This window comes from Protopterus annectens, chromosome 11.part0 (assembly GCF_019279795.1).
Source record: "Protopterus annectens isolate FY-2018-M chromosome 11.part0, PAN1.0, whole genome shotgun sequence".
Taxonomy (NCBI): Eukaryota; Metazoa; Chordata; order Ceratodontiformes; family Protopteridae; genus Protopterus; species Protopterus annectens.
Genome location: NC_056745.1, coordinates 302,773,011 through 302,795,202, shown reverse-complemented (window position 1 = coordinate 302,795,202; position 22,192 = coordinate 302,773,011). Strand labels below are relative to the sequence as shown.

The 22,192-nt window shown below is 39.6% G+C and overlaps 1 protein-coding gene across 1 annotated transcript in view; it reads right to left on the bottom strand.

The window, feature by feature from the left end:
- LOC122814936 (CUB and sushi domain-containing protein 3-like) overlaps positions 1-22,192 on the bottom strand; it is an 811,796-nt gene that overhangs the window by 622,494 nt on the left and 167,110 nt on the right. Inside the window, exon 4 of the mRNA XM_044087197.1 lies at positions 15,231-15,304. Within this exon, the coding sequence (XP_043943132.1) occupies positions 15,231-15,304 (74 nt within the window). The remainder of the gene's footprint in view (positions 1-15,230; positions 15,305-22,192) is intronic.

Below are 22,192 nucleotides of genomic sequence, written 5' to 3'. Positions count from 1 at the left end.
AAGGTTCCTAAGGCCTGAAACTCTGTTTCCATCAGCTCAATACCCTCCTGCCCATCTTTCAAAACCACTCTTGAAAGATGTTCTAGCTAAAATCTGGCTTTGTTCTTTCTCAAAACTAGGACAACTATATCAATAAAAGTGAACAAGTATCTTTTCATTCCTTATATCACCTTACTCTCCGTTCTTCACTTACTTTCTTATTGCTTTCTAATTCTCTTCCCTGACTTTCTAAATATACAATAAGCCTGTTTTTCCCTCACTTCATACTGCAGTTCATATTTGTATTAGACTAACTTACCTTTAATTTCTCTACAGACTGTCTAAAATTTCTCAAAATATTAAAATTATTGCTCTATCCCTAGTACTGAACCAATGTTTTTTTTTATATTATATCTAATTTGTTATAATTATTAAAACAGCAGATGTTTTTGTTTTATTTTTGAAGACTGTAAAATTATTGTTCTTAAAATGTATTGTAATAAGTTGGAACTTTCTTTCTGGAACCACAGATGAAAATGGGTTTCTACCCAGTTGGATTTTCCCGGTAATCAAACACCAATAAATAAATAAATGCCAATGAAAGAACCTAGATGAAACTTCAAGAAGACTTTAATAATTTGCACCACCCACATTGAAAACTTGTAAAATTAAGTTAATAAAACATATATTTTTTCAGGTGGGCTACCCCACCATGCTTCTCCTAAACTCCCTGCAACTATTGGATTATGCAACTGTATGAAAAGAGAAAGTCCAAATCCCAGCTATAAATGATCTGGTAGTGAAAGATTTTTGCATATAGAAAAAACAGAATGTACTGATCAAGTCAGTAGCCACAGTCTGATTCCACAATTGGTGTCCACTCTACCACTTTCTGATATAAAACAGAAAACTGAAAACAAGCACATGACAAGTGAAGTTTGGCACAGAGAAATTTGTCACGGGACTGTTTAATGTGGGATTGGGGGGTTGGGTGGTAGCTGTGCTAGGTTACTTGGTTGGCTGAGAAGGGTTAGGAAAGGGTTAAGTGAGTTGGGATTTGAAGGGAAGTGAGGTAGTGTGAGGGGTGTGGTTTGAAGGTTTTTGAAAGGAAATCCAGAGTGAGCAAGCACATTTTTATGTGGTCTTGTTGTAGCAGGATCACGACCTAGACGACCTTGTTGGTAAGGTAGGCCTTGGGTGTTGGCATACATTAGAAGGTAAGCAGTACTCTTAGATGTACGCATATACAGTGGTATCAGGGAGGTGTTCATATATATATATATATATATATATATATATATATATATATTTATATGTTTTTTTTTCTGTTTCTCCGGTGGGCAGTTGATGTGGTGTGTGCTTTGGAATGCAGTAAGCTACTGTCTTTGGGGGGGGGGTACCTAATGCAGGAATGCTGTTTTGCTAGTAGCTTGGTAGGCTGGGTGATAGGAGATGTCTGTCAGGAAACTCAGGCAGAGTACAGGCTCATATTCATCTGCTTTCTGACTTGTTTCTGATTGCTGCAGGGTAGGGGAGTCTTCTGTTTGTTGTTAAAAGGTTAGGGTAAAGTCCTGTTACTGGCTGTGCATGGCAGAGGCTTAGTTTGCATTGTTTTAGGTTTCCCTGGTGGCTGTGGTATTTTGTGGGCTTTTTGGGGGCTGTTAGTGGTTGCTCGTTTTCTTTAGGGGGTTAATTTGCATTCTCTGAGGTTTTCCTGGTGGTTGTAGTGTTTCGCGGGCTTTTTGAGGGCCATTTGTGGTTGCTCATTTTCTTTAGGGGGTTAATTCACATTCTCCGAGTTTTCCCTGGTGATTGTAGTGTTTAGTGAGCCTTCTGGGGACTGTTAGTGGTTGCTCATTTTCTTTAGGGGGTTAATTTGCATTCTCAGAGGTATCCCTGGTGGTTGTAGTGTTTCGCAGGATTTTTGGGGGCCGTAGTGGTTGCTCATTTTCTTTAGGGGTTAATTTGCATTCTCTGAGGTTTGCCTGGTGGTTGTAGTGTTTTGCAAGCTTTTTGGGGGCCATTAGTGGTTGCTTGTTTTTTTAGGGGGTTAATTTGCATTCTCCAAGCTTTTCCCTGGTGGTAGTGGTGTTTTGCGGGCTTTTGGGGGCCATTAGTGGCTGCTCATTTTCCTTTTAAGTCTCGTTTTCTTTTTAAGTTGGTTAACTTGCATTCGCCGTGGTTTCCCTGGTGGTTGTGGTGTTTTGCAGGCTTTTGTGGCCGTTGGTTGTTGCTAGTTTTCTTCAAATTGGTCAGTTTGCATTCTCTGTGGTTTCCCTGGTGGTTGTGGTGTTTCGCGGGCTTTTTGGCAGCTGTTAGTCATGAGGAGGTACGGCTGGGTTATTTGCTTGTTCACGCTTTGTCTGGGGATTACAGTATAGTCTATGATGAAGAACACATGAGTCTGCCCCTTCAGCTCATGTTCGGCATTGGTATTAGCTAATATTAATTAATCATCATGCTGCTTGGTTCCTATTTAAGTATCATTTGTATATGTTTAGACAGTGTATGTATGAAATTTATGAATAATAAAGATAGCACTAGCATTGGCTTTATTTAAGGAGTAAAGGCGAACTCCTGAACTATTTAAACAGGTGCTTTAGGCATATTTAAATTGTGTAAGCCCATTGAGCTCACATTTGGCATTAGATTATAATGAATATTTGGCGACCCACTCTGAGTGGGTTAGAATAAGTGCATAGTATGTTTTGTTTCACTGACTGCTGCTTGGTTAATAACTAATTACCATTAATGTGGTTTAGGCATACTTAATTGAGCAAGCTTTAGTATTGCATTTCAGCACATTTATTCATGTGTTTCTTTTATTAGGTTGAATTGAGTTGTTCGAATTGTGCACAAGCGCCATCCTATTAGTAGTTCAGTTGTGTGTGTGTGTGTGGGTGTGTGTGTGTGTAGATGACTTAGTGGTTAACTACTGTGACTATAGAGTACAGGGTTCTGGGTTCAGGACCTGCGAGGGATGTAAATTCCAGTATGCATTTTGATGGCAGCTTGTGTTATATAGATGATGAGTCAAGGCTTTTTTTTTTTTTTTGAGGGACCTAGCATGATGATTGACTGCAGGGTGAATGACTGCAGTTAAAATAGGTAGCATACTTGCTTTATGATCCATAAGACGATGTTTTTTTCACACAGCATATAGATGGATTGTTGATACTGGTGCATTGCCAGGACCAGTTATTGAGAGCAATTTTATTGTGCCGATTTTATTCTACATCTTTAACTTTTATGTTTTCTTTCTAGGTGATTATGGCGGGGGCTTTGAGACAAAGATGGGCCAATATTGTAGCACAAGCTGAAGATTTGTTCAAGGACATTTCTGCTGAAGTACCGTCAACTAGCACGCAGGGTTTGACCACTCGTAAGAAGCGGCAGATGACTTCAATCTGGACATCCAAGGCAAAGAAAGCCAAGTAGACAGCATCGGTGGAGAAGGCTACGGAGGTGATGACACCCCCTTATTAAGCTGCAGATACTAATTCAACATGCTTGGGGGGTGAAGAGTTTGGCATAGTTGTGGAAGGTGAGGAAGGAGGCAGTGAGGGTGTCCAGAGGGAGCTACTGGGTAGCATTTTGGAGGCCTTAGCTGAGTCTGGAGGTGTTTTTGAGGATACCCTATTGTTGCTAGATCAGGAGTTAGGGCCGGATGTTCATGTGGTGGAGTCTGAATTTGGCTTATGGCCAGGGGATTGGTTGGCCTTACAGGCCCTACGGCAGGAAGGGACTCCCATTTTATTGACCCTGCACATATCTCTGTTAGTGAAGGAGAAGATTTGGAAAGGGGAGTTCATCGACATTTTTGAATTGATTGATGCAGATGGGGATCAGCGGTTGATAGAAGCGGAGACGGCTAATGGGAAGGACCTCTAGGCTGCATTGGCTGTGATATATCGCAAAAAGGTAGGGAGGTTTTGGGCTAAGACATGGGATAACTGGGTCCTAGGTTTCATTTATTATATGGTGGTGTGTTTGGAAAGGGACACTTCGCTGGCTCTTCCTCTTTTGGTTTATTTTTTGACCATTAGGGAAGCGCAGAGGTTGAAGCCCGGTTATGCATGGTTATGGTATGACCATTAGTTTTGCAAGTGTAAAGCAGTAGATAAATCTATACATTGTGAGGTCAGACATCTGGACATTAGGCTATCCACCACGATGGATACCAGTGAAGGGGGGTAGCAGATTATCTCAGCCATCTGAGGGAGGTGCAAGAATATGTTGGTCTTTTCATGCCGGCAGGTGTTCCTGGGTGAGTTGTAGATTTCCTCATATTTACTTGAAGCATATAGGGGCGCATGCATTTACACAATTTGGAGTGGGTGGGGGACAGGTTGGGGGTCAGGCACCGCACTTTGTGGGTATGAGAGGTTGGAATAGTTCCCGCTCAGTGGTTGGAATAGTTCCCGCTCAGCATTGCTAGGCGAGCATGGTCGGACTCATTTTCGTGGCAAAAGGGGGGGTCCTTCCGGGGAGGTAGAGGGCATTTTGGCAAAGCATTCACCTATTAAGGTGAATGTATTGCAGGACTTATTTACGCATCATCTGATGTCGATGGTAGTGGAGAAGTTAATAGAAGGTTTTTCCAAAGGGTTTTCAATGAAGTCTGCATTGGTGGGGGGGAAGTTGGGGGAAATTTGAGGTCTGTCAAGGGGAGGGAGGTGATTTTGCAAGAGTTAATTGACAAAGAGTGCCAGGCTGGGAGGGTGTTAGGTCCTTTTTGTTACTATCCTTTTCCTAACTTTATGGTGTCACCATTAGGTTTGGTTCCAAAGAAAAAGCAGGGTGTATTTTGATTAACTCACCATTTATCGTACCCTGCGGGTGAGTCAATGAATGATTTCATTCCTAGTGGAGAGGCTCCGAGTAAAGTATTCATCTTTGGATGATGCAGTTTGGGTTATTAGGAGTTTCAAAGAACCTTGGTTAGTTAAAGTAGACATTGAGTCAGCTTTTCATTTTTGCTACCTGTGAGGGAGGTGGATTGGCTGTTATTAGGCATGGTGGTAGGGGACAACTTTTATTTTGACACTGCCATGCCTATGGGATGTGCAGTGACATGTACTACTTTCAAGAAGTTTAGCTCAGCATTGCACTGGATATGGCAGCAGAGGGTGGAGGATCAGCAAGCTATACACTATTTAGATGATTTTTCATTGGTGGTCGAAGGTAGACAGCGGGTGTAGGTAGCTATGCAAGAGTTTGTGGGGATGTGTGAGGCCTTGGAGGTACCTTTGGCTAAGCATAAGCTGGAGGGCCTGTTGAGGGCCTTGGTATTTTTGGGGCTGACTGTAGATGCAGAACAGGGTTTGTTTTGTTTGCCTCAGGGAAAGATGGTTAGGCTGTGGGAAAAGATCATTTGGGTGAAGTTTAGGCCTAAGATTCAGGTGAAGGATGTTATGTAATTGTTGGGTTTGTTGAATTTTGCATGCAGGGCAGTTCATCCTGGGTGGATGTTTTGCTGGTCTGTGGCATTTTTTGTTGAAAGGACATAAGAGTAAGCACCACAGAGTATGGGACAGTAAATTGGCATGAGAGGATTTAGATTTGTGGATGGACGTTTTACAACAGTTGAATGGGATTTTATTTTGGCATCTGGATTAGGTTACACAAGGAGAACTGCAGTTGTTTACTGATGAAGCTGGGGAGTCGGGTATGGGTGCTTACTTTGTGGGTCAATGGTTTGCTGTTCCATGGCTGGAGCATTGGGCAGAGGATTGGAAACAGGATGTTGCCTTTTTGATGTTGATGCCAATCTGGGTGGCTTTGGTAGTATGGCAGGATCATTGGAAGGGGAAGAGGGTGGTATTTCATTCAGTTAATTTTGCGGTGGTGAGAGTGCTACAAAAAAAATGGCTAAAGCACCTCACCTGTTATTTATTCTTAGGAAATTGGTGTTGCATAGCTTGTTGATTAACTTTTCTTTTACAGAGTTACATGTACCGGTGGTTTCGAATGAGACAGCTGATAGTTTTTCTCATTTTCAGTTCTGCAGATTCCGTCAGGTGGCCCCGGAAGTGGCTTTGCATCCATCAGTTGTCCCATCCAGCATTTGGCAGATTGGGTGATAGTGATTGGCAGGTTGGTGCAACAATCATGTGTGGCATCCATGAGACGAGCATACGGTAGGGCATTGCTTGAATTTGACAAATATTTACGGCAGTTATCTGAAGAGGACTGCGTGTGGTCTGAGAATTTACTATTATGTTACCTAGCCATGTTGAAGGGGAAGGGAAGGGCAGTGCAAACGGTGAGGGTGGCCTTAGCAGCCATTGCTGTGTATACTCAGTTGCTTGGATTAGATGATTTCACTAGGTCATGGGTGGTGAGTAGAGTGTTAAAAGGGTGGGCTAGAGTTGAAAGGAGCAGCATGAATAGGAGATGACTGGTTACGAAAGGTATTTTAAGGATGTTGTTAAAGGGTTTGGGTAAAGTGTGTGGTTGTTTGAATAGTATGTGTTGTGGTGTACAGTTAGTGTTTGGATGTATTGCGGGGTGTTTCGTGTCTCAAAGTTATTGCGTTCATTGGTATGGGAGGATGTATTGATATTATTTAGGGTGGTGCATATTATATTGCATTCTTTGAAGACAGATCAGGAGGGGCTTGAGCCACCCATTGTTTTGGAGGAAGTGGGGGTAGCTTGGAGATGTCTGTTTGGGGAAGAAATTTGTGTGGGGCTCAGAAGGGTAGAATCCAAGGGTTATTTTTTTCGGCAGTAAGTAGTAAAGCATTGACAGGCGAGCAATTGAATGTGGTTATGAGAAGGGTGCTTTGGAGTGTGGGTTTGTAAGGAGATAAGTTTTCTTCATATTCCTTTCAGATGAGTAGGGCATCTGATCTGGCTTAGGAAGGTAGGTCAGTGGAAGTAATCAAATGGGTGGGTCGGTGGACATCCAATGCCTTTTTGAATTATATTAAGTAGTTTGTAGAGGATTTGTTTTTAATTTTTTTTCTCTCTCTTCTCTTAGATTGGAGATGGATCATCATTTTGGGCCATTCCTTTATATTCTGGGATGCTAGGCATGCGGCGGTTAGACCCAATGGCATGAATCTGGGTTTGGATCATTTTGGTTTTAAAATCATTTGGCATGGTGTTAGAGGGCTAAGGTGTTGTCAAATATTGCAGGAATTTAATGGATTGCAGGTTAAGTGGGGGTTGCCTCAGGTGTTAATAATACATTTAGGTGGCAATGACTTAGGCAGGGTACCAAAGAGGCAGGTGGTTTTGTCAAGTTCTTGAGGACATTTAACATTGGATGGTTTATATCTGGTCCGAGATTATTCCTCGGTTGGTATGAAAAGGGCCACAGAATTTTGCTGCCATAGAGAAGGCTCGCAGATATGTCAATTTTAAGTTGGCAAAATATTTGGGAGAAATTGAGGTACATACGGTCCGGCATGAAGAGTTTGACAGTAAGGATCCAGTGTGGTATAGACCACATGGTGTTCACCTCAACAATTTTGGTTTGGATTTATTTAATTTTAATTTGGGTTGATGGTGGAGGACCTTGTGAAAAAAGTTTTGTTTGCGGGGGAACAGCACTTTAAGGGCTGGTGGGCAGAGAAGACGGTCATGCCTGACTCTCTTCTGTTTCCCCTCTACAGGATGGTGTATTGAAAATTGGTAGTTGTCAGGAATTAAGGTGAGCGGGGATGCTGCCTTTGTTGTTTATCCAAGGTGAGTGGGTGTGCTGCCTTTGTCTGTTACTGTATATATGGGTGAGTGGAGACACTGCCTGTATGTTGATTTGATTGACGTTTGATACAGTTTCATTGTATTCAAGGGGTGAGCTGCCCTTATGTCTTTGATTCAATAAAGTTATGTTATTAAGTAATTTTATCAAAATAAAGGTCGCCAAATGTCTGTGAGTGTTTGTGTATTTATTAGGACCGTGACAAGTGAAGTTTGGCACAGACAAATTTGTCATGGGACTGTTTAATGTGGGATGTGGGGGTGCTGGGTGGTAGCTGTGCTAGGTTATTTGGTTGGCTGAGAAGGGTTAGGATAGGGTTAAGTGAGTTGGGATTTGAAGGGAAGTGAGGTAGTGTGAGCATTGTGGTTTGAAGGGATTTTGAAAGGAAATCTTTAGTGAATAAGCACATTTTGGTGTGGTCTTGTTGCCCTCCCTGCCTGAACAAATTGATTTTGGTTTGAGGTTTGTTGGGTGGAGAAGAGGGTCAGGCCTGCCTCTCATTTGTTCCCCCTTTACAGGATGTTGGACTGAAAATTGGTAGTTGTGAGGAATTAAGGTGAGCGGGGATGCTGCCTTTGTTGTCTATCCAAGGTGAGCTGGTACGCTGCCTTTGTCTTTAGTTATTGTATATATGGGTGAGCAGGGATGCTGCCTGTATGTTGATTTGATTGATGTTTGATACAGTTTTGTTGTATTCAAGGAGTGAGCAGGAACCCTTCTATTATGTCTTTGTTTCAATAAAGTTATGTTATTAAGCAATTTTATCAAAATAAAGGTCATCAAACGTCTGTGGGTGTTTGTGTATTTATTATCAAACAGCATACAAATCACCATAGAATATTTCTGTTTGATAAACTTCAGTTTCAAACAAACTGATATTCAATCAGAACAGCACACCTGAAACCATGTGATAAAAATGCAATTGGATCATCATTGGACAGCCTGTATATGTATGTATGTATATATGGGTCTACTTTATAACATTGAAATTTCATAATGCTGAATTTCATAACATTGAGACCAAAACATCTAAATCCCAAAACACTGAAAACCCAAATGAAATCTCGGAACATTGAAAGTGTGCTTCATAACATTGAAAACTACATTGCACAAGTAAATAAGAGCCCCTCCACCTACAACAACACCTAACTAATAAACACACTTTCTACTACATTTCTGCATGGGGGCAAGCCCCCCTGCACCCCCCCCACATTCCCCATAAATTAAATATACCAACTCCAAGGTTGCACTACAGTGGAAAAAAGTTAATTTCCTAACCTTACTGTATCACAATCACCATACACGGAGATAAGGAAATTAACTTTTTTCCACTGTAGTGTGATCTTGGAGTTGGTAAATTTAATTTACGTGGGGGGTGCGGGGGGGCTTGCCCCTCTGCAGAAACGTAGTAGAAAGTGTGTTTGTTAGTTAGATGTTGTTGTAGATGGAGGTGATATTATTTACTTGTGCAATGTAGTTTTCAATGTTTTGAAGCACACTTTCAGTGCTCTGAGTTTTCAATGTTTTGGGTTTTCAGTGTTTTGAATTTTCGATGTTATGGTCTCAGAGTTATGAAATTCAGTATTTGAAACTTCAGTGCTATGAAGTACACCCGTATATACACATATATCTTCCACCAAAGTGATTTCATATTGGAAAACCAATTTACAGCTGCGATTGTAAAACAGGGCAGTAAGCTGCATCACAAAATGAAATTCTAGACATTCTTCTCTTGATGTATTTAGTAAAGTATTTTTATAAATAACACCAAATTTGTAAACTAGGCAGTATGGCTAAGCATACTAATACCAAGAATTATGCTGGCACCTATAAAACAATACTTAGAATTGTGAATGGCTACAGAAACTGTACAATTCCATTACAGAGAAATGAAGCTGTAAGTTCAAGCAGACTAGCAGCAGGCTACTAATGGTCCTTTCCATACAGGAAGATAACTTATTTCTCACACTAGATCTTATTTGCCAATGTCATAAAAGTAGGAAACATGCCATATGATATCCCCCAGCCTAACAAAATACTGTTATATTTCCTCAGACTCAATCCCAGGAAGAGATAAGGTTCAAAGTTTCATAATTGCTTACTAGGTTATTGATTATAAGGATCTTAATAAGCTTAGTGTTCCATCTATGTAGTAGTTTTTAGCCCTCACATTTAGCATACAAATAAACCAGAAATAGACCGGACTAGGATGTGTTGGGACAATTACATATTTGCCCTATCCATAAATGACAGGGGTGTCAAACCAGAGATGAATTTGTGGTTAATCATCCATTCATCCAAATTACATTTGAATAAAGCAAGAAAATTACTTTGCCTGACTTGGACTGTAAGATAGATTCATAGAAACAGTGGTGTCTTTTATACAAACTTACCCTTCCGATATTTTTTATTTACTTTGCAAAAGAGATTGAGCTCCAATGAGCAGGTGTTTGTGATAACATCGGACTTGCAAATGTGTAATATGTCTGACAAAATAGGGTCTACTGAAGCTCAATACACAAGGCAGAGGATACCCCACATTACCCTGCATGATACTGAGAAGAGAGGAATGACGTTGAGAGATTCTGCGTGTTTTTTATGATTAAGCTCTTTGATTTTTTTTTAGTGAAAAAAGGTTGTTGTCATTCGAGTTTTGACAAGTATTTGGGCAGGTACATAACAAAAGGAGTGTTATACTCCATGATCTGCTTTAAAAGTGCAGAGTACAGTGTAATGTCTTAGCACCAACAAAAGGAACAGCTCTGGCAAATGTTTAATGTTGCAAGCCCAAATAACTCACATAAACTTGCACCAGCACTTTAACATAAAATTAAAGCAAAAGAAAATATGAAATCATTTTGACTGAAAACTCAATCACAGAGCTGCATGATAAATTGGAGGATAGCCAAGTGGATTGACAAGATAATTGAGGAATTCAAGCATTAAAAGGATGAGCAAATACTGGAGCACAAGAATAGCCTCATATGCCAAATGAGCCTTTTGTAATTATCTGCTGTTCATCATTAATATAAAGTTAAAAACAGAATGCTAGTTAACTTAAACTGCAGTGACCATCCAAGCAATACAGACATGAAGTGTAAAGATCATATCCTCAGGACTGCAATCATAAATCAAACAATATGTGTGCTCATCTGAGCAAATATTTATTTCTCTGAATGCTACACTGTGAGTAAACAATAATGTTAACATGATTTTATCTACATATGCAATTTGTTCAGCTATTCAAAGTAGACCACATATGTCCTGTACAAAGAAGCTGGCACTGAACTCTGACTATTATAATTAATAGCCACTCTAATGTGAACTAAAATTAATTCCATTCTACAGTATTTCATGCAGTTTACCCATGATTAAGAGTGCGGCATGAAAGCTAAAGAGAAAATGCTATAAAGATTATAGCATCACTGTGCTAAAAAGGCTAATAAAGATATAGTGGTACAATGCATCATTTGAAGAGTAGATAATTCTCTTGAATGGAAACATGAGAACTGCACTCATTTGTAATTTCTCATTTCAAACATTTTTTTTCTTAAGAAGAGAAATTTATCGCTCTGTGGAAATGAGTTAAATATGGGAAAAACAGAGCTACCTGTGTAAGGAGAAAGGCTATGCACAGAGGCTCTAGATACAAATGTTTTTCTTTCTTTCTTTCTTTCTTTTAGATGTTGCCACATAATACAATGTTTTAGATTTTTTACACAAGTAAATGATTAATTGCTGTTGTGTTGCCAGAGCTTCTTCATGGGTTTCCATCATGAAGACAGAAACATTAAAGTATATTTTTGTAGAGTGCAACATGTAGAAGTTCTAATTCATTAAGCGCAACTCATCGAACGTCAATCCCATGTTCGATCACCGTTTTCCACAGGAAATAATTATTGTCATAGTTTCTAAAAGTGCACCAGCACTAATTCTCTTCTTTTGTAAGATCCCCCCCTTCTTTTTGTTTGTGCAACACTGGAGCTAGAGATATGGAGGCCAAGCTACCCAAATTGGTTATTGAGGGGGGATGTTTCCCCCTGCAAAAAATGATCCTATTTAGGATTTTAATCAAGCTGATTTTAGGCTCATCCTGCGGCGTGACTTAGTTCTTCTTTGACTTGTAGTTTACTGAGTATAGTGGAAGTAAATAAGATATTCTGACAAATTCATCCTGATACTTATTCCTGCACAGGGCACATTTCCAAAACAATTTGCACAAAGGGCTACATTTGTTCCAACTTTTACTGACCATTTGTAATTCCATAAAACTGGATATGGAACACAGACAGAATAAAAATGACGATATGCAGCACCACGCAAGCAATTCTGAAACACATTCTTATTTTAATGAGGCAATAAAAGGTGGATGTAAAAACTGGGGGAAAATACTACACAGTGGCAATGTATCACATATAAAATACATGGTTCCCCAAGCTAAGACATATCAGCAGAACCTTCTAACTACTGTAGAAGTCCGACTTAGTCTATACAGGTATAATCTGAATAAATGGATTGATAACTTGAAATTGCAAACCCCCCCCCCAAAAAAACAGGGTTTAGAACCCCTAAGTGTCTCAATACATACTTATTCAGCCTATCTCTCGGCTATTTGTATGCAAAATATCAGGGCTGAAAACTACCAGGGGAATATAAGTCTAGGCTTCTTAAGATCCTCGCAGATCAACAGCCTAGTAATTACCTCTGAACCTATTTAGGAGATGTATGTCTATCACATTTTCCATTACAAAAATTCCTGATTTTTTTTTTTTGTACTGGCAAAGAATATGAGACATTATTTGATAAGGAGGAAAGGTATATACTTCCTGGGGTACACCTATATTATCTAAAGATGAGGGTCGCTTGAATGTGCAGACCCTTATTACCATTATGATGCAGTACAATTTAAAGATTCTTGGGTAGTTACTAGCCATGGATCCAGCAGGCCTTTGAGAAGCTTGAACTAATACTCTCAATTGCTCCAGAGCACTGTCTAGTCAAATGAAGGCTGAGAGAATCAAACTCTGGACTACAGGACACAGCTTGTTAACAGCTCAAAGCTTTAATCCTCTATGCTAACTGTGAGATATTTAAATTGTTATACTTGCTATCAATGTCTTCATATGAACCAAAGTGGAAGAAAGTTACATCTGTAATATGTTTTAATATTGATGTTCTTGATGTGATAACAGTATGCAAACTGGAAAGGAATCTCCTTATGTGATGAAGAAACTTGTGTGTCCTCTAAATGACCTATTACAATCTGGTACATAGCAATGCTGACACCAAAAGGAGAGTAATGGCCTAGCATGCAACACGCATGTCAGGGTGAAGATCATGCTGTTTTGTTGACATGCAGGCTGAACTTGTGTGTATGATCTATGTATGCAGGCATCACCCCAGGAAAGCAAAGTCACAACTGCTCTGAGGGGACATATCTTAGATGGGAGACTTTTGGCCTGTTCTCACATGTATTATGGCCTATTTCTGGCATTTGACTCTTGCCTCCAAAGGAAAGAAATCGGCCAGTGCACTCTCACTCTGACAAAGAATGAATAGGGCATCCAGTTATCACTTTGGTCAGGGAACAGATGAGTACGTTCTTGTCCTGAAGAGAAACTGTTGACTCAAATGAATGCCGGGAGAGGGAAGTAAATATGTTCAGAGTGTGGACTAATAAAATAAAGATGCTACAATGTTAGAATTAGTATATACTCTTTCTATTCGCATTAAAGTAACAACAGTCCTCACACTTCCAACATGCACCCAAGCACTACAGTATGTCATCTACATACATTTCATCTTCCTTTACAATAACCTTATGATCCAGTCCTCTACCATAACATGTCCACATTCATGGTCTACTCAACATACAGAATCACCAGGGAGTTTCCATTGCATTCTCTGTTTGCTTTTTCTTGCTTACTAAGCAAAACAGAACTGACTACCATCACAGACACGTTCAAGTGGCTACATTACAGCCCTCCCTGTCACTGATGCCATCAATTCAGGTTTTCATTTGCTGATGCCTTCATTTGCCTGCCCACATAAACACACTTTTTCACACCTCATTTCTTAGCTTACTGAAACATTTGGGATCTTTTTGCCTTAAATACATTTCTAGTTTTCATGTTATTTACTTCTTTTATTCTCATTATAACATAAAACTTTCCATTTAATGTATTCTTTTCTTTCTTTTTTAAATGATTATCACATGTTATTCTTAAACGTTAGACATAGTTTAAATGCTATTTATAATTGGAATTAGATGTCAAATAACATCCGAAAATGTACTTAGTGATTACAATGGAAGTTTAATGCCAAAAACAACTCGAAATCTACTTAATATTTATACTATGCCTCAGTACGCAATTTATAAAACATTTGAATAATTAAGCCGCAGTTCACATTACAGGATTTTTGTTCAAGAAAAAAAGAAATGCCACTACAGCCATAGGTATAAAAATACCTGTACTGATTTCAGTAGTACATCTTGACTGACACAGTGAACACTATTCCCTTTTTTAAATAACATCTTTATAAAATGCTCTGCAATCACTAGGCTTATAAAGCTTTAAAGAAATATTGTCCATTTCGTCTGTTATTCTGTAATTCGTGATCACTAACTCTATAAGCAGTTTTATTTAACTCCCAAGAGCCTTCCATATGCAAGAGCATGAATAACAATGTTATGTTGAAAACTGTATACATGTAGTCAAAGATCACCTGCATGTGCATTAATATGATTATTTCTAACCACATATCCACCCACTGCACCAAACAAATCTAAACCAAGAACGCAATATTTTCCTGCCTAAAGTAAGAAGAGTTACCTACTCATTAGGATTTATTTTTCTGTATTCCCTCCCAAAATAACAATCATCCATGATGTGTACTAAATGCTTTGTATATATTTATTTATTAAGACTGTACTGTAAATATGCTGAGAAACAACTCATTTTTCAGTATATTTTATTTGTTGCTACATAATAGAATACTACCATCTTACTGCTAAAGGCTTCAGATAGACCGGCTACTTACCTTACAGGTGAGACCACACTAAAAGCTGAGACAAACAAACCAATGTTTTGTGACTAAAGCAACACTAAGTTTACTTGCTATTAAAAGTGTTTATGAATCTATATAATAACATGTGGCTAAGAGTTTCTCTTCATAGGTAGTTACTAGGCTCGCAGACCATGGAAACATTGGAGAGTCTAGTTCAAATTCTCAGTTGCCCTAATTACTGTTTGGTTAAGCAACTTGCTCATGGTCATACAGTAGGTTAAAGAGGGCTGAGAGAATCAAACCTTGTACCTCAGGAACCACAGCTCACAGCCTTATGCCAATTGCTCGACTTCATATTTTAATAATTGTTGGGGGTCTTAAAAATGCCCCAGTTACAATATGACCATCAGTATTATTCATACTCCTTTCACATTATTACATATTTTGCCACTAGTTTCTGGGTAAAGAGAAACATCTGGCTTAGTAAATATATAGGCAGCATAATGCAGTGCATTTGAAAATTGAAGACTTACCAAGAATCCAAATGTGTTGTTTTGTGTCCCATGCCGAGGTACTCCTGGATTTTCACAGGATGTGCGGGTTGGCTCTGAATATAAAAAACACAAGAACATATAAATTTAACTTTTCTGTGAAACTCATACTTTCTTCTGCATGTCATAGTCATAACATAACTTACATATCAGGGCCTAGAGTCTGCAGAAACATGATGTATCCTGCATTAATCCAAGCATAATCCCTCTGACAGTATGTTTGGCCAGCATCATTTGAAACATACTTAAACCATGTGCTTGCCTTATTTCTTACACAAAACTGTTTCATTCTTTCTCTATTTTACACTGAACCATGTTTTCCTACTTTCTCCACAAAGTCCCAAACTTGCATTCCTCTAACCCAGAAAAATGTTATGTTCTACTGTCCTCCAAAATATAAATCAAACACAAAGCCACATTAAAAAGCCTTAAACATTAATACAAATGAACCTCTTAATCTTTTGCACCACAGCAAAATCAGTCCCATATTATTTACGACTTCAATACCGACGAAATATACCATGCCTTATACTCCTTTTCTAAATGTTCTCTATAAATGTCCTTGCTTTTTCACCATTTTGTTTGCAGATGACAAAGATTAGACAGAAGTACTAGTTTATATTAGGAATGGCACTAAGCAAACTAGCCATTTTCCAAATGGTGACATTCATTAGAGAGCAATATGTATAAGACCTACATCACTGAGTACCACTCTGTACTCCCACAACCATGACAGTCATATCTTGACTTTACGTAGTCTTATAACAGTCAATGTATAAGCTTAGATGGCATTTGTTTATGTTTGTCAAGTCATTTCATCTTTTCATGATCTGGTAAAGATGAAATCTATCAACCAAATTTTAAATTGGCTACATATTTAATAATTTCCTATCTTACATTTCTATATCAGTTCTGTTATAGTCTTAATGTTGTAGTCTTTGGGCTCAGTAAAAATATTAAACAGCAGTGACAGTATTTTGCAGTATATGCCCAGTACTTGAACAAAGCAGCTGTTGAGAATTTGAAATATTATGTCTATTAGTTTGCTCTGAAATGCCATAAGTGGGTAGTCTCCTTAGACTGCTCATATCCTTACTTGAATGGCATTCACTGACCCTGGCTCTATGGACACTAACAGTGCATTTGAATGGCAGTTTTAAACTGAACAATTTGTTTGACAGAGAAAAAGATTGTATGAGCTTTGCGAATTTTCACAGGCAAGCTGTGTGTTTCTTCATACTTCTAAAAGATGAAGGAAGGTTACATGACATTAAGGGTGAGAATGCTGATGTAATTAGTGTTCTAATGAGCAGAGTTCCAATTCTGTGTTTTAAGACTTCCCGTGTCTACTGTCAGTTATTCTTTATTTAAGAAATTTTTTTGTAATTTAACATATTTACATTTTTACTGAAAATCTGTATTAATTTAACACATTTACATTCTGTTAGTTATTCTAATGGGTCAAACAGGTAAATTTGTTTGAAGGGTATAGAAGCCTGAGAAGTGCAGGCACTGAAAATCATCACATAACCAAAGAACACTGCAGTAATTTGCTTATTTCAAGTGAGTATGTATGGCTGTAATGATTCCAAAGCTACCTTTTGGGGTTGGGTAAGACATGAGACTGACTCAGATGATTCCTCGTTAAATTGTCTCTATAGGAGAATGATTTTTGTATATCATTCTATAAGTAGGAGCTACAATAATGTAATAGTAGGACTGCTTGTAAGAGAAACAGATGACTTGAATATTTTAGTTGGAATTAAGACCTAGATCTAGAATGTAGAGTTCAGGGGTCAGCATTAAGTTGTTTCATGGCAAAAGGGTAGTCAAAAGATATCAGAAAGTTGACAGATGGCTTGCAGGAAGGAAAAAAAGGAAGTGCCATACATATTCTTACGGCTCAAGAGTAAATACTGATATTATCTCGGGGTATGTTTTCTCCTTTTCTTCTTGATTGAATTCTAAGAGAAGAGGCTTTTTATGACAGAATATTTTTTGGCAGGGGAAAAAAAAGGAATAATGTGACAAGGATATTACATATTTGTCATTCTAATCATTAAGTATACGATACATAGTAATACAGATTTTATAGCATGATGCATAGCTAAAGGAAAGAAGAGCATTTGCGCGTTATTATGACTATTAAGTATAAAGTACAAAACAACACAGATTTTGTGGCATGATACATAAGTCATTGGACTAGGCAAGCTGGAAGATGGTGTACCTTTAAGTTATAAGAATGAAGGATATATTTGCTGCTTAAAAGTATTAGGCTCTGTTGTCTATAAGCAGAACACTCACAACTGAACTTTTTAGGTAACAGAAAGTTGAAACCTGAGACAGCTTTTCAGAAAGAAATCTCAAAAGAACCAATGAGGTGCTTAGTCTAAGCTGTAGTCCAGGTTTTGTTTTCACACTGAACTGATCGAAGGAAGGACACTGAGGAAACTTGGAGCTATAATATATAACATTAAGTATCCTGTTTTTTGTTTATTTTGTTCTTTATTTCTTTGTTATTTATAGCACTTTGTGTACTGTGTATTTTTCTAGCTAGTTTCACTGTGTGTGAGGTATTAACTGGAAATTGTCCACTTTTATTAAGCATCTGTTGGGTTGTTTGTTTCTGATAACTTGTTGCAGTTAAACTCTTTTTTCTAGAGGCTCATTTAGCTGTTTAAAACTTTCATTTAAAGGCTCACTGCTGCTTTTCAGCTGTGAGAAACATATCTGCAGTTTGTTCTAAGTAGTGGGGATATTTGTAGCATTTCCATATTCAGGCTTGCATTTGGGTCTAGTGTTTGTGGAGGCTGTGTGTCTGAGCATATATTCAGGGACATCTTGGTTTAGCCGAAGCCATCAGACATTTCAGTGAGAGAGAATTGTTTGAGGTCATTGGCTGACTGAGGTCACCTGGACTACAGCTTAGACTAAGCACCTCTTTGGTTCTTTTGAGATTTCTTTCTTAAAAACTGTCTCAGGTTTCAACTTTCTGTTACCTAAAAAGTTCAGTTGTGAGTGTTCTGCCATTTCTCTCTGAACTGATCGAAGGAAGGACACTGAGGAAACTTGGAGCTATAATATATAACATTAAGTATCCTGTTCTTTGTTTATTTTGTTCTTTATTTCTTTGTTATTTATAGCACTTTGTGTACTGTGTATTTTTTCTAGCTAGTTTCACTGTGTGTGAGGTATTAACTGGAAATTGTCCACTTTTATTAAGCATCTGTTGGGTTGTTTGTTTCTGATAACTTGTTGCAGTTAAACTCTTTTTTCTAGAGGCTCCTTTAGCTGTTTAAAACTTTCATTTAAAGGCTCACTCCTGCTTTTCAGCTGTGAGAAACATTTCTGCAGTTTGTTTCCCACCCTCCCTCCTTATTGGTATAGTGTTTTTATAGTTGGTTGCTTTGCAGTTGCCCGCCCCTAGTGTAAATTTGATCTGGGACCCTCCTCCCAGTCTAGTGTCATTACCTCATTCTACCCAGTACAGGGAGAACATTTGAGAAGGCCAATCAGCTTAGTTTCTGCTACTCCTTTCTCTCTTTCCTTTATCTCTTTCCACTTTAAAAAAAAATTGTATCTGCTATTACTGTATTTGTGTTTCTTTCTACTTTATTTTGCTTTTGCGTCATCTTAAAAGTACTCAGTTGTATTTATTACTGCTTGCTGTAACTCATTCTAAGCCTTTAAGTTTAAGCACTTGGGCTTCAGACCAGTTGTTTTACATTAAGAAGGTTTGTGGTCTGCACTGTAGTGGCAGAACAGGTAGCTTACATCCTTCTAAGTTGGGAACTGCTGACTGAGGGCTCAGTGTCTGTTATTCTAAAAGGGTATTAATTCTGGTTTAAGCACTTGGGCTTCAGGCCAGTTATTTTACATTAAGAGGGTTTGTGGTCTGCACTCTTGTGGGAGGAGAGGCTGGACTCTGCCCTTCTGAGCTGGGAATTTCTGGTTAAAGGCTTATAGTGCCTGCATATTTGAACTGTTTCTTACTGAAATTGGTACACCTTGTTTGCTGTAGCATAGACTAGATCCAGGCCTGCTGAATCTAGCTTTGTTTGTATGCTTGTTGTTTGATTGCTTGTTATTTCCCTGAAACGCTAATTCCACCTAAAACGCAGCTTTTCAGCATTTCTGTGGATCTCTAGTGATATCTGCATTGCTTACTGTACTTATTTCCTTGTTTCACTTGAAAGAAAGTTACTGTTTGTCGTTTTTGCATTTAAGTTACGTGTAACACATTGCATTTAAGTTACCTGGCACTTGCTCACTAAAGCAATTATATAAGTCAGCACTAAAAAAATTAAAAGCACTACACCCTCACAAACTCCGCTTGAGTACCTTGTTCCCCACTGGCCCTTTTTCTCAATTATAAAGGAATTCCCAATACTATTCTAGCATGTCCAAAGGTCAGTTGTCAGTCTCCTCTCCGGTCCAGCTGGTGAATCTGGGAATCTTGAGGCAGTGTTACAACTGCCTCATGTACACAGACAACCCTCTCCTCCTCCCAACAAATTCCAACACATGTGAGAGATGCAACCATATAGCCAAACTGGTGGCTAAGCTCTCTCAACTCAGTACTGGCGTAACCAGTCAGGAGGAGAAGGAAACCACACCCACTACAATTCCAGTCTCCCATAGACCTACCACGACAGCAAACTAAACACATAAACACACAAAAACATACTCAGAGGCTCTAAATAAAAATCTGCCTAAGCAGCAGAGACCTCCAAAGCAGACACCCAAGCAACCGCTACCCCAAAACAAAACATGTGCAACACATAGCTCACAAAGCCAGTGTGACGAACAGTCTCAGCCCTTAAGGCTAAACAACACACCTGATACACTTGTAATAGGTGACTCTATCGTCAGGCACACTGACGTCCCGCTCACCAGGCTGAACAAGGAGGAGGTCACGTGAGCTGCCTGTCGGGCGCTAGGATCCGCCACATAACACAAGTACTCAGATCACTCCAAGGCAAGTACAAATATGACTCAGTCATTGTCCATACTGGTGTGAATGACCTGAGATGTACCTCCCTGGACTACATAAAAAGAGACATAGAGGAGCTCTCTGAGCATGTAGCCCAGGCCGGTATGACCCTGACCTTGAGTAGCATCTTACCCTCACCACGAATGATGTCACAATATGAAGACAAGATGATCAATTTCAACAATTGCTTAAGTATTGGTGTCATTCAAAGGGGATCCAATGCCTGTCAGCCTGGGATGACATGCTCGACAAGCAACGATGCTTTGCTTGGGACGGCTTGCACCTGTCACCCCTGGGCTTTTGGATATCGGCAAAGGCTCTTGCTACCCCCATAGTGCCTTCTTTAGGCAAGGCTCAAAAGACAAACCCACCTCCATAGGTATGACAAGGGATAAGAAACTAAGAGTAATGCTACTCAACGCCAGAAGTCTAAACCTCAAGATGCACGCACTCAAAACTCTCCTTAGCATGGAGAACATCAATATCTGTGCAGTAACAGAAACCTGGTTCAAGGCTCCCGAGAGCACCCCAGCACTACCAGGTTATACCTCACACCATGCCTTTCGGCCCCAATACTTGGACCCATCCACAAAAGGAGGGGGAGTATCAATATTCGTCAAAGATACCCACACCACCAGGTTGGTGGCACAGCACGAAGCATCAGAGACTATCCATGTGCAACTAACAGTGGGTAAAACTGCCTTCCAGTTTATAGCCTGCTACAGACCACCTTCCCAAACCCAGGAACCCCACTCAGACTTCCTGAGTACACTGGAAAATATGAAGGTCTCTCAAAACACCATTATATTGGACGACTTCAACTACCCAAACATAGACTGGGCACATTACTCTAGCTCCAACACCCTAGCCCAAAGGTTCCTAGAATTTATAAACTCAAATGCTATGGAACAACTTGTTACCACTCCCACAAGAGGGGAAAACATACTGGACCTGATCATCATCAACATGGGGACTGTATGCTCCAGACCAGAAGGGTATCCCTCAATGGTAAGATCAGACCATAAACTAATCTCACTGGATATTCACATCCCGACCCCACCCCCTGCCCAGAAAACCACAGTGAAAAACTTCTCTAAAGCAAATTTCACACTCCTCAAAACCGAGGTGGAATCCTTCAAAGCCCCCGGGCCTGTGGAAAATACAGCCCAGACCGCAGAATCCTTTATAAACGCATTCTATGAACACCTTCAGGAATGCATGGATCATGCAATCCCAAATAAAACCAAGACCTATTCATCCAAAGGCAGACGTTCTGTCTGGTGGACCCCAGCCATAAACAAACTATACAATAGAAGGAGGAAGCTGCTACATGATAGAGGAAAATCCCAAAAAGGGAAGGCATCTCTGATCAGTATTAGCAAAAAACTACGGGCACTCATAAAATCGTCTAAGGCCAGCTTCGAGAGAAAAATTGCACAGGACACTACGGATAGTCACAAGGCTTTCTTTAGTTATGTTAGGAACCTGGGTGGGAATTCCCAGATATGCTCAGAATTAGTCCAAAATGACAAAAAATACACCGAACCCACAGACATTGCCAACATCCTAGTTGACAGGTTCAGCGCAAACTCCCCCCCCCCACCAAAAGGGCAAATATCTATCCCAGCAGAGTGCTGCCCCCCTGACATCTCAGATGCTCAGGTAAGAGCCGCCCTCTCCAAAGCAAAAAACACAGCATCAATGGGACCAGACGGTGTCCTGGGCTGCGCCCTACATGAACTCCAAGAAGAGCTAAACCCAAACCTAAAACTACTGTTCAATCTCAGCCTTACTACAGGATATGTACCCAAAGAGTGGCGTACAGCAACAATGGTCCCTCTCCACAAAGGTGGTGCCTCAACGGATCCTGGAAACTATCACCCCATAAGCCTAACTAGCTTGGTCTGCAAAGCTATGGAAAGGATCATCATGGACCACATAAATAAAGATT